This window comes from Diuraphis noxia, unplaced genomic scaffold, assembly GCF_037042655.1.
Source record: "Diuraphis noxia isolate RWA-SAM2 unplaced genomic scaffold, SU_Dnox_SAM2 contig0001, whole genome shotgun sequence".
In the NCBI taxonomy this organism is placed as follows: Eukaryota; Metazoa; Arthropoda; class Insecta; order Hemiptera; family Aphididae; genus Diuraphis; species Diuraphis noxia.
The window spans coordinates 59708061-59722304 of record NW_028301711.1 but is presented as its reverse complement, the minus strand read 5'-3'; the positions used below and the strand labels follow the sequence as shown (position 1 = coordinate 59722304).

Here is a 14244-nt window from a genome sequence, read left to right as displayed (position 1 = left end):
TTTACAGTTCTATAATAATACATGAAAATAATAATAATAAAATAATAAATAAAATGAGATTAACTTAATAATATAAAGTAATTAATAAATAAATAAATCGTCAATTATTATTTTAATAAAATTATCGTAAATAAATAAAAAAATATGTGAAAAAAGGACGTTGCATCAACATAATCATTCTATTTACTTAATCTATACATTTACAACTTACTTGATAATTTGATTGACAAAAAAATATAATTTCATAAAATAACACCGATTTTAATTCAGAAACAGTTAAAAATCCAAACAAGTCTCAAAAATCAAAAAAAAGCACTAACGCCCGTACCGTTGGCTGAGGCGTGCACGTGCCCTTCGCCACCCTGGTCGGGTCGCGAGTTATCCTCATCGCTTATCGTATTTGGTCACCGGTAAGCTGGGTGGGCGCTAAGGAGAATACTCACTCGGCAGCCTTCCCCTAGATTCTAGGGCCTACAGCAAGCGTCGGTCTTGTAACCACATAGTTGCTCCCGCTACGACCACTCCGAAACCAAACCGCCGTCGACCGCGCAACGACCGTCGAGTGGGGGCACGGCGTCAATTGCTCAACGCTGCAGGGCTCCCCCACATCCCGAAGTACCATTCTCGAATTTGTTGTCAAACAATTTGTCGAAAAAACAACAGTGATGAAAACTATAGTCCAGACTTAATCACACACAGATCTTCCAACAACATAGTACCTGAAATAGTATATACTCAAATCAACGCTCAATACAACTTAGATCTGGATATGTCTGAACTGACCTCGACACTTCAATCTTGCAACAGCAAGAGTCCTGGACCCGACAACATACCCCATTCATTTCTCAAAAATATACCAGAAATAGGAATCCAAATACTTCTCCTCATATACAATACCATATGGACACAAGGTTTCTTCCCCTCTCAATGGCTAAATGCTAACGTAATCCCCATCTTCAAACCAGATAAATCCAAATTTGAAATCGAGAACTATAGACCAATATCGTTAATCAGCACTTTGAGCAAGCTCCTTGAAAAAATTATAAACAAACGTCTAATTTGGATGTTAGAATCCAAGTCTCTCCTTAACAAAGAGCAATGTGGTATCAGACGTAATCACTCAATACTAGATATGTTAACTTCAATACATCCCGACTTCTGCTCCTCATATAGAAATAAACAGCACCTCATTGCAATTGCTCTCGACATAAAAAAATCATACGACACTGTTTGGAAAACAGAGTCTTAACAATTCTTCACAACTGGGAACTAAATGGTAATCTCCTGAGATTTATAAAAAAATTTCTTGCCTAACGTAAGTTTTGCGTCAAAGTCAATAATCACCTCTTATCATCCTACGATATTGTCAACAGACTTCCTCAACAAATCCTTAACGGATCTGCTCTCAGCGTTACCCTCTTTCTTGTCGCCATTAATGATATTTGCGAAAAAATCTCTAAGCCGGTTAAATACATTCTCTTCGCGGACGATTGCCATATCACTGCAGTGGATCGCAAATTGAAACTACCATCCATTTTCTTCAACTTTCCCTGAATGTCCTATCTAGGTGGTCGTCGGAGTCAGGGTTTATGTTTTCTCCCTCAAAAACGCAATGCATCATATTCAACAAAAAGAAAAAATATCACTTTCCGCAAATTACTTTCATGAATTCCTCTTTGACCTTTTTCAACAATATCCGTATCCTGGGCCTTCCGTTCTACGACAAACTTAGCTGGCGCCCCCTCTTAAAAAAACTCAAAGGTGAATGTCTATCAAGAATGAAAATCATTAAAATACTTGGTAACAAGACATGGGGATCTGAGACAAAAAGCCTCCTCAGAATCTACAAATCTCTCATTCTCTCGATAATCGATTTTGGTGTTATAATTTACAATTCCGCAAAAAATAATGTACTCAACACCATTAATACTATACATAACCAAAGTATACGTTTGGTTACTGGAGCTTTTAGAACCAGCCCGGTAGATAGCATCTTATACAACGCTGGTGAACTCCCTCTTGAACTAAGACGCCATAGCCTTGTACTCAAATACATATTAAGAATCAAGAACTTGCCTAATCACATTTTCAGTAAGTTTCTTCACAATCCTCGTGCTTCTAGTCCTACCAACAACAGGAATACAATTTTTGAACATTTTACAACGATCAGTACAAATATTGGCCTTCAAACACAATCAATGAGTAAAACACAACTCTCATCGCCCCTTGGATGTGGTCCCCTCATATAACGTGTGTGAAGTTGGCCCCCCCCACTTTGTCCAATTTTCTTCAAACTCCAGCCATAATTTTGAAAATAATTTGAAAACATTTGAAAACCAGTTTTCAGAATTTGAAAACCTATTCTATTTATAAACATTTTTTTTTACCTCGGGGGGCCAACTTCACGCAGCCCCCCCTCATATTGTCCGATCTACTCCAAACCTTTGCTCAAATTTCGCAAATGATTTGAAAACATTTGAAAACCTTTATTCTATTTATAAACATTTTTTTTACCTCGGGGGGCTGAGGTTTTAACAAGTTAAAAAACCTAAAAATGATACTGTGGAAAGTAAATTAAAAAACAACGAATACCTTTTTATAATCATTTTTTTTAAATATAATTAAAATAATTAAAAATACTGCCGAACGCGAATAAAAAAAAAATCTTTCTCAAGTTATCATTTTTTAAACAATATTAAAATAGTTAAAAAATATTTAAAAAATCTGTGGAACGTGAATAAAAAACAAAAAATTCTTTTTTATGTTATAATTTTTTAAACAATATTAAAATAATTAAAAAGTATTAAAAAATTACTTTAGCACGTTACAAAACACTTTATCAATAAAATTATAATTAGGGCTCGGAAGTTATAGGAGTTAAAAAAGGCAAAATATGCATGCAAATATGCACAAAAAAATTGTAAAATATGCATGAAAATATGTTAAATATGCAAAATAAAATTTATTAAATATGCAAACAAATTTACTACGTATATACAAAAAAATTTATTTTTTATGTTTGGCTTAATGTTTTGGCTTGTATTTTGTGATGGATTGTAATTTTTTCAATCTAAAAATATATATAGAATAAAATTTATTTGAAAAATTATATTAATTTTTTTTTAATTCATTAAACATATAGATTATTGTAACCGTCATACCTGTAAATGTATTGCATTGAATAACCAAAACTTTTTTGATATTTTCTATGTCAAACGAACGACGGTTGTCTGTAAGTACATTTTTGTAGCGCGAAAAACTTCTTTCAACATCCGATGAAGTTATGGGTGCGTATTTAAAGTGCGCCAAGTCATTCCCAGTTAAGTCTTCTGGTAGTCCTTCCATTGACGTTGCTTCTCCAGTTAAAATGCTTGATATTTTTTTTAATTCATTAAAACCACAGTTTTTTTCAAAACATTTTTAATTTTTCTTTGATTGCAGTGCCTGCCTCGTCAATAATGTGCTCTAACTTATTTTCGACGGATTTCACTATCGCTATTGACTCGTGTAACGGGAGTTTTTGTTTTTCAAGTTGTGTTATTGTTGTCGGTAAAAAACCATAATTTGCATGAATGAAAGTTAAGTTCATTTCCACAGAACGGTCACTTAAAATTATTTTAGCTTCTCTAATAGAAACCGCATCGCTCGAATCTAGAAGTTGTAAAACTTTGTATATTTCTTTAAAATATTGACAGTAGTATGAAGCTGCTTGTAGCCATGTCCCCCAACGTGTTAATATGGTCTCCGGCGGAAGTGGAATTCCAGGAGCTTCAGTTTTAAATAATAAAGTACGAGACGGTGCTTTCAAAAACACTTGTTTTACCCTCGATATTAATTTATCTACCTTTGGGAAATGACTACGTATTTCTTCTGCTATTCTATGCATTCCGTGAGCCAAACATGTGACATGTATCATTTTTGAATATAATGCTTTTATAGCTGTACCGGCTTTTTTCATATACGGAGCCGCATCACTTACAAATAAAAGTACGTCATCGTGCCGGATTCCATCTGGCCATAAAATAAACATTGATGCATCAAATAGTTTAGCTATTGTTGAAAAATTAACTTTATCAAGAACTTCGGATGTTAATAAAAATATGTCACCAGGTTCATCTACCAATAATGTTCTGACTATTACGTTCGCAATAAATCTGCCTTCGACGTCAGTACTTTCATCGATAGATACCCAAATTTTATTCCCAACGACATGTTTTCTAATTTTATCGATTGTTTCTTCGTAACATTCATTTAAATACGTTTTTCTTAAAGTAGATTCACATGGAATATCTTTAAAGGTATATTTTTCTAGGAATGACCGAAATTCAGTATTCATAATTTTATTAAGAGGAATATTAGCACACATCATCGACTTACATAAATCTTTTGAAAATTCATACTTTTTGGAGGTACTTGAAGAGAAAAACTGTTGTGTAGTTGATACCTTCATACTATTTCGTTGACGATTTAACAACCGTTCATGTTTATTCGTTTTTACATGCTGAGTAACCGTAAATCGTTTTTCGCAATTCACTTTAACTTCACAGATCTTACAAAATAGAATAGTACCGTCTGTTGAAAAAACATTTTCGCCGAATTCTAAAACGAATTTTCTAGTTTGTGAAATTTTCGGCATATTATAATTTTTTTAAACACGTAGGTAGATTTTACAGAACACGGACGAATTTATTACACGCGACAGTTCACACATGACTGACGGGGAAAATATACTTGCCCATATAATTCAGTCATACACCTATAAATACACTATTATATAGAATAAATCGCTATTAGATTAACGATAACGTCGATAGCATAGACGTTAGTATAATAAAGATAAATACGCTCCGTTGATACGTCGTGACTGTTAATTTAATCGAAAATAAATAAAATAATTATTAGGAAAAACATCAATTTGTGTAGAAAATATTAAATGAGAATAAAAATTCAATGAAAATTGAAAAATATGCATAAAAAGCATATGGAAATTGAGAAATATACATAAAAAGCATATGAAAATTGAGAAATATGCACTTTTTTCTAAAATTGACAAAATATGCAAAAATATGCACTTTTAATTTTTTTATTTAATCTTGTCATTGTATAAAATGGATTTCTAGCTTGGTCTGCTATAAATTAAGGGCATACAGAAAAATATGCAACTCCTACAACTTCCGAGCCTTAATTATAATATTCAAAAAACTGGAAAATTTACTGTTAAATGTCAATTAAAAATAAAATGTATTGATTAAATATTATTGTTTTATGTATAAAATTATATGAGGCTTGATTTTAGTCGTTTCGGGAGCTCTCTTAATTCTTTTCTCCATGTCGTTATGAATTTCCCATCCATTTAAACGGAGTACATATTATGATACGTAATGGTCGTATGCATATCCTACAGCACCACATAATAAGAAACTAAAACAGGTAAAAATAACCAAAAATTATAGTAAATATTTAACCTTTTTCGTATGATATAATTTTCTAATTTAATCCAAACCTTTCATTAATTAAATTGAGGCGCACTGGGATGTCCATCAACATGTATTCCTTTGTTTCAGTAAATAAATCTGTTTCTATGAATATATGGTCATGTAGTGTTCTGAATACTTCTAATATTCCATGACATTTGGTGTCCATATATTCTGACGATCGTCCACATACAACTTTATGCTATCTTCTAAACGTGTCAAGTCATGTTGTTTTTGATCTAATATTATTGTCGGGCTGGATATTTTTTTTGAATTTTTACATTTTTTGTTTGAGCATTGTCGATATTCTTCAGCTGATGGCGATTCCTTCAAAAAACTAGTGGCAATAAAGTTAACATTGCATTTAGCATCAATCAGTGAAATGTCTGTTATTCCAGTATCTTCTTGAAAAATCTTTCGAAGTGATAAACGGCTTATATAAGTATTCTTCGAAACAGGTTCCGTTGCAAGTTTAGTACAGAACTTTAATAAATCATTGGTACTGTTATTCAAATAATTCTTATACTTTTCATTATCATTGTACGCGATTGCTATTAACACAGTTATCGAATCAAATGGACACGTATTTTGAAGCAGGTAACGTTTTTTTGACATAATTAGTGGTGTTTGTATGTTGCCATTTTGTAATAAGTTATTCTTGGAAGAAGGTGTTGAACGATTTAACAGAATGCGGTCAATTTCTGGAACCGAATCCATGTATTTTTTAATCCAGGTTTTTTATTTAGTTTTTTACTATTATTTGAAATTATCAAATCATTAATATAATAGATCATCATTCCCTTTACCTTTCCAATTTTCGTAATTGTCGTAAGAATTGTCAGTTTCAGAATTGTCATCTGATTCATCATTATTGCTATGACATTTTGTTGCGAAAATATACTTCTTTGTTGTGCACTATGAAATAGTTTGGCATTACTTTCCATGTTTTGAAAATGAATAATTACAAATTTATCTACTGCCATTGGCTTTACATCGAACCGTAAAATTTGGTTTTTTAATTCATTAAAACTACATTCGACGACTGCTGACGAGGCAACTTTATGGAGTGATTTAAAAAATGTTTGCATCACACTTGTCCATAAAGGAAAATCTTTACATATGCGGAAAACATCTTTTACAAGATCTGGTACATAATAAGCTGACTTTCGATTACCTAGAAGAACATTTGATACGCATATTTTATTTATTAACCAAAAATAGATTTTTTTAAATATTAAATTAATAAAAAAACAGTTTAAAAGTTAGAACCATTTGGCATTTATATTAATACACCTTACCTATAACAGAAGAATTGTGTTAAGATTTTTCTTTAATATTGTTTAAAAACGCATCTATTGATCCAATGCTTGTATGAGATGAGGTATAGTTATCATCATCGGTTTTCATTTCAAACACGTCTTCATCCATGTTTAATTGTAATGGATCATCAGTACACATCTTAGTATCTTCAATAATAAAATCACAATCTCTTTTTTGAGTCCTTATTAGTCCTAATAATTTATCTTTACTTAATTCTGAAGGGGTCTTCAATGTATTATTATCATTTATCCATCCATCAGTTTCACACATCATAACATTTAACAAATCTTGAAGTATTTCTTCAAATTGAGTCAATGTATCTGATGTCAAAAGAAGATGCATTCCTCGAACATAGAATTCCTTCAAACTTTTATCTTTTTTCATGAGCAAACATTTAAATCGACAAAAATTTTCATCATATGGGCCACATCTAAGCGGATGTAACATTTAGGAACTTCTCTTTTTTTATTATTTATTAAAAAAAAACATTCTTCTATGTTTCTCTTCTCTTATCATGAAGTATTATATTCATTTCATACAATTTTAAATCTCTTACGATTATCATAATTTGTCTTCAATAGTTATTCACACATACATTATATATATATATATATATACCTATATATATATTTATATAAATATATATATTTGATCTTTTATTATTTATAATTTTTAAGAAAAATGTAGGCCCAATCACCTTTCGCAAACAACTTCAAAACTATGACAAAAATTGCAAATGATATCAAGTTAAATAACTATAATGATTAAAATTATAAATGACAAATTTCAAAAAAAATGTTTATTAATGATTTTTTTTATTGATATTTTAACTTTAAATTATTATGTCTCGACAATTACAGTAATAATTTATATTAATAACTTACAAATATAATTAGTAACAATTATTAATAAAAATTATTCATAACAAGTTCAATAAATTATCTTATTTGAATAAAAATTGCATATATTAAAATTTTTTTATGCAACCAGGCATTTTTTACTCGCCCGTTTTTTACTGGATCTTTTTTTATTCAATTCTGACTTTTTTTGATTTAATTTACTTTAATTTAGATTTTAACTTTATAAAATATCAAAAAATATCAACTTAATAAATTCTTCATTTTTTATTCTATTTACACTTTTTTTATTCAAAATATATATTTTTAATTAAACTATATTATTTATATCAACATAGATTCTTTTATTCAATCAATATTAAAAACAATACCAATTGTTTGTACCTCAACGGTTTTCAAATTATTAAAATTCTAAGGTGAAGATACTACGGAAACGCACCTCTCCTCCGAACATTTTTTTTTATTTTTGAAAATTTTACAACGGATAAAAAATCTAAGCTGAAATAACAAAAATATAATTTGATTAAAAAATAATAATTTACTAAAAGTAGTTGATATTAAGTAGTATTGCGTTTGACTTTAATATGATCTGCCTAGGCGAGTTAGGTTTGTCCAGGGTTAGACCTAGGTAACGGATGTTGGAGACTGTTGGTATTGTTTGATTACTTAGGTTAACAGAAGGTATTTTACTCTGTCTTATAGAAAAAGTAATATGTGATGATTAGGGCTGTGAATTTATAGGGAAGTGCATTTTTTTTTGGTGATTGTAAAACATAGCTTTGTAAGTTCATAATTTGAATCATATAACTACGAATCCATCTATGAAACTGTTATCTTGCATTGTTTTGTATTTTTTTAAGTTTATAATTTTTTAGGTAATTTTTTCGCATTTTTAGATCTTATTTTGCTTTTTTAGTTCATTTTCTAGTTATTTTAATCAAATCCCGTCAATTGACTTGTTTGTAAACATTTATTTTTATTTTATACAGGCTGTATATATTATATCAAATTTATATTTTATTAAATAATAAAATTTATAATTTAAAAATAAATTCATTTTCGAATTTTTATTATTTTTTTTATTATTAAATAAACACTTTTTTGTACTAATGTTTGATATCCTGTACCTAATATTAATATTAATATAAATATAAAAATTAAATTAAAAACCATTTTAAATGAATTTTGTACTATAATTTTTGGCATTTTAAATTCCTTTTTTTGCATTTTAAGTGCATATTTTATTGCATTTTTTGACATTTTTAATGCATTTTATAAATTTTTTTATCGCATTAAATTCACAGCCCTAGTGATGATTTTCTTTGTTAATTTTAACTTTTCATTTACTATTTAGTATACCAGGAAGATAGGCTGTTTAGATGGATTTGTAAGTGTAGTTTGGCAGTGTCTCGATCATTTTGAGAAGTGTATAATGTATATTATTTTGTCATCCGCAAAATGGGCTACTGAAGTATACGGGGTAGTTGGTTGGTCAGCTGTGAATAAGTTATACAGGAAAAGAGATGAGACAGCACCTTGGGAGACACCAGCTAGTATAGGAGCAATTGATGATACCTCAGAGCCTACTTTTGTCACAAAAAAACGGTTATTGAGGTATGATTGGAAGAAGAGAAAATAAGTTGCTGGAAGAATTGTTTTTAATTTATAAAGAAAGCCCTGGTGCCGAATCCTATTAAATGCCTGGGCAACATCTAATGAAACAGCATAGCAATATTTTTTTGTTTCCAATAAAAGTAGTTGATATAACAAATATAATTTAATTAAAAAATATTAACTTAATAAAAAAAAAGTTGAAAGAAAAATATAGAATAATTAAAAATATATTTTAAATAAAAAAAATCCAAGTAGAATAAAAAATTAGATAATAAATTTTTTAACTAATTTAGATTTATTTTCACTAAATAAATATTTTACTTATCAGAGCTGAAATAAAAAATATATATTGAATAAAAAAAAATCTTGTTTGATATAAAAAAAAAATAACTAGACTAAAAATTATAAATTGAATAAAAAAAAGTTGAAAGAAAAATATGTATAGTTCGATTAAAAAATATTAATTCAATAAAAAATTAGTATAGCATATCCTAGACTGACAAACCATTTCCATTCAGAATCGTTTTTCATATACAATGATATTATATCATTGAATTCAAATTAATTAATACCATCCATTAACAGTAACCAACTTATAACCTACTGTGCAGCAGATCCACTTACGTACCAGCTTTTTTTTTATATTTACATTTATTTCATACATTTATAATTATAAAATTAAATTATACTGGTACCTAGGTACATAATATTATAATAATAATTAAATTTATTATTTTATTTTCAATAATATTTGAATTATAAACAATCAATATTAATAAACAAAAACAATGTGCGTATGTAAGTGCGTGGTCGCCGGTCGGCTAGCAGTTGTATGGCAGGAATCTATCGGTTTTTGGCTCTAATAAATATTGTACTATCCATTGTAGAGACTTATAGTAACTTATTATATAGACAGATATTCAAAAAAATTAAAAATATATCTAAACATCTCTATCTAATTATTTAAATAAAAATATAATTAAAACTAATGCAATATTAAAAATTAAGTATTATACCTTCATTAGGCCATAAAAAAGTTATATCAACAAATAGATATAAATGTGATTTGTTAAAAGAATCACCTGTATTTTCATAATATTTAATAAATTATTTTTAATAATAGGTACATATTATTTTAATTTAAAATGTTTCTAAACTTACCATTATAAACACGATTTATTTAAATAAAATTAAAAAACAACTAGCAAGTTAGTATAAAATATTAATTATATCGACAATCAAATAGGTGAATAAAATTCACGAGCACGCGGCTGGATATGTGTACTGCAAATGAAAGCAGAAATGCAGAATTACTTTAATATAAATTCAATATATTGTTATCATATGGTAAAATCCAACCAATAATATTATTATTGTTGTCTACAGAAATCGTCGATGGCACGACGTATAGACCGATGCCGTAAAAATAGAAAAACCCAAATAAATACAGCAAGCGAATAACAAAACGTCAACACCGTGCGATAAGAAATATTGTGTACACTATTGTGTCTACAAATTTGTATAATTCTGTAGTATAGTAGATATCAAGAGTATTTCGTTGAGTAAAATAGTAATTCGGCTTAATGGATGAGTTAAAGACTTTAACTTGAATGCAATAATAAAAAATAATTAAAATCACTCCGTGCTACGTGTGAACATTACTGTGACCGACCAAAATTCTACTTATCATGACAAAAAAAAAAAAAAAACTTAATTGTTAATTCTATGTATCCATCGCTCCATTTAAAATCTAAAATTTAACAATTTGATGTCAAATTGTATTTTGGTGTTGAAAATGTTTAAAAATATATTAAAACAATAATATTTTATCAATACATTTTATTTTTAATTGACATTTAACAGTTAATTTTCCTGTTTTTTGAATATTATAATTTTATTAATAGTGTTTTGTTTTTATTAACGTTCCACAGTATTTTTTAAATATTTTTTAATTATTTTAATATTGTTTAAAAAATGATAACTCAAGAAAGAATTTTTTTTATTCGCGGTATTTTTAATTATTTTAATTATATTAAAAAAAAAAATGATTATAAAAAGGTATTCGTTGTTTTTTTATTTACCTTCCACAGTATCATTTTTAGGTTTTTTAACTTGTTAAAAAATTAACTGATTTTGTTAAAAAATATTACTTAGAAAACTTTTTACGGTTAAACTGGTAAGCTAATATACTAATGGTGAATTTGAGCCTCCCAAAGTGAGACTGTAATATTCTTTTGAAGTCTACCATACTTATCATATGATAGCCCCCCTGGCTACATCATAGATGTGGGATGCTTCGTGACCCTTCGTCTTGAAGTAAAACAAAAATGTTTGTAAATGGAATAAGGGTTTTCAAATGTTTTCAAATCATTTTCAAAATGTTAGCAAAGGTTTGGAGTTGATCGGACAATATGGGGGGGGGGGGGGGGCTGCGTGAAGTTGGTCCCCGAAGTAAAAAAAATGTTTTAAAGGTTTTCAAATGTTTTCAAATCATTTGCAAAATTTGAGCAAAGATTTGGAGTTTATCGGACAATAGGGGGGGGGGGGGGCTGCGTGAAGATGGCCCACGAGGTAAAAAAAGGTTTATAAATAGAATAAAGGTTTTCAAATTCTGAAAACTGGTTTTCAAATGTTTTCAAATCATTTGCAAAATTTGAGCAAAGGTTTGGAGTTGATCGGACAATATAGGGGGGCTGCGTGAAGTTGGCCCCCCTTACTGAAAAAAGTTTCCTGCGATGAAAGTAATGGTTTTCAAATTCTGAAAACTGGTTTTCTAATGTTTTCAAATTATTTTCAAAATGATGGCCGGCGTTTGGAGATAATTGGACAAAGTGGGGGGGCCAACTTCACACGCGTCCTCATATCAATACTCAACTTACCAACCACTGCAAACATTCCACCGACAGCACTATCATCCGTAACCTCTTCTCAGAAATAATGTCTCAACAATACCTAAGTAGTACACCTATATACACTGACGCCTCCAAAAATCCCAATGGTGTGAGTTTTGCAGCAGTTCTAGGACATGAACATTTCCCTCCCAGCACCAGCTTCTACACAGCGGAAACCTATGCTATTCTCGAAGCTCTGAAAATCGCCTCCTCCTCCATTCCGGACTCTTTCGTTATCATCAGTGACTCTTTAAGTGCTGTAAAATCAATCTTAAATCCCTACTCTACAAATGAACTAGTCCAGCACATCCAAGAACTGATATCAACATCAAATAAAACATTCACTTTCATGTGGGTCCCGTCCCACTTCGCATTTCTGCTGTGGTTGTCATTCGTTCGTCGTATGTCCAGATAACGTTCTGCGCTTTGTCATTTTGTATGACTACGGGTGTGTGTTCGCCCAAATTTATTTGCAGAAGAGTGTCTGACCAACAATCTCGCCAGCAACCTCTGGTGTCACCGCGAACTTTAGGTCTCGTCTGTCTTCTACCTTTTCGTTGAATCAGCTCCAAACTTAGGTTCCACCTCGGTCTGAGATTCACAGAACCTTCGTTCTGCTCTTTCAAGAGCGTGGGGACCTCCTCATCTTTCACCTCAATCCCAACCCCGTATATTTTTATACGAGGATTTCTCTCACCCGCCGGATGAATGTCCAACGAAGTGTTTTGGAGAAGTTTCCTCGTATCCTCATTCTCCGTATCTAGATATAGTTTGTCCCTTCCTACCTTTTTCAACTTCCTAAATACTGGCGCACTTTTTTTCCAGGAGAGAACATCCCAGAAAGTTTTGACCATTTGCTTCTCAGTTGCCTCGGCAACTTTCGGTGCTCCTGGACCTTTCTCCACAGACTGTTCAACCTTCAAAATGTACCCTCCGTACTTCTTATTTCTCGCCTTTTGGGTCTCTTCGAGGAGGATTTTAACCTCCTTCGGGACCACTCTCTTAACTTTCTTTCTCCTTTCCACTTTCGTCCATCTATTGTCGGTCCCGGTCTTCACCTTCGGCTGTTGTGTCTTGGACTGCCCTGAAGTTTCTTTCTGAACCTCCGCTTTCACTGTCTCGATCGGCTTCGAATTAGATCCGCCAGACTCCTTTGGTCGTTTTTCAACGGCCACAGTCATCTAGGTTCTCTTCCTCTTGGCCGACTTTACTTTTTTCGAAGTCGAGGATTCCGATTCCGACACGAGATCGACAATCGCCGGACCCTCTTTCATCTTCTTCTTTTTACGTTTCTTTGACTTCATTTTCGGTTTCTTTTTTTTTCTTTCTTCCTTTATTTCCGCGTTTATCTCCGCTATCACTTTTTCGATGTCTTCACCGAACAGGTAATTGCCAGGAGATGCGGACATCTCGATGGGTTTCTCCATCCTGCTCAACTCTCTAATCGGGGTCTTGCTGGAGACCGACTGACGAGTCCGTTGGTATCTGGCCTCTAGAAGTCATCCCTGCATCATCATTTGCGCATAGACGAGTTCATCTACCACGTTCATGTGATCAGTTCTAATCTGCTTGAAGGCTTCTTCCGGGGTTTGGTCATTGTCGACTTGTCTACCCTCATCGCCGTAATCAGGACACCAAGCTTGTCTGACTATTCTCTCCCACGACGGCCCAAGTTACAGGTGTAATCCCGCAACTCTATGTTCTTCATAGTGGACCCCGCGCCGTAGGTGAACCGGTCAACGCTCACACCCTCTTCATCCCTCATCCGCTTGTTGGCCTTCCTAGGAGTTTCCTCACTAAGAGTTCCGCGAATGATGGGAGATTTCTCTCTCTTCCTATCTACCGATTGTCCAAAATTTTCGAATCCGTTATCCATTTTTATCTCTACATTTTCATTTAGTTTTTCCATAATGTTCCTACGATACGAGGACGATCTAAAAAGTCAATTTTGTCACTGCACCTCTCTGACATAATAAGGAATTTATATCCCACCCTTCCCAAGGGGAACTCCTCCGGGTTTAGTAGCGTTGTCAGCTGCTACCCGAACCTGGATCAGCCGTTTAAGACCACTTCCAGTTCATGCTCAGA

General features: G+C 31.5%; 1 protein-coding gene and 1 pseudogene across 1 annotated transcript; one reads left to right on the top strand and one right to left on the bottom strand.

Moving 5' to 3' along the window:
* Positions 1-1778: 1778 nt before the first annotated feature.
* LOC149061069 (uncharacterized) lies at positions 1779-12571 on the top strand. Its single transcript, XM_089230825.1, has 2 exons — positions 1779-2232; positions 12084-12571. The coding sequence occupies exons 1-2, from the start codon at positions 1779-1781 to the stop codon at positions 12569-12571; spliced, it is 942 nt and encodes a 313-aa protein (XP_089086951.1).
* On the bottom strand, positions 3066-4768 carry LOC149061070 (uncharacterized; annotated as a pseudogene).
* Positions 12572-14244: the final 1673 nt, after the last annotated feature.

Coding starts and splice junctions, on each gene's coding strand:
- LOC149061069 (XM_089230825.1), top strand. CDS start 1,779: ATGAAAATCATTAAAATACTTGGTAACAAGACATGGGGATCTGAGACA. Junction 2,233..12,083: donor ACTCTCATCGCCCCTTGGAT/GTGGTCCCCTCA, acceptor CGGCGTTTGGAG/ATAATTGGACAAAGTGGGGG.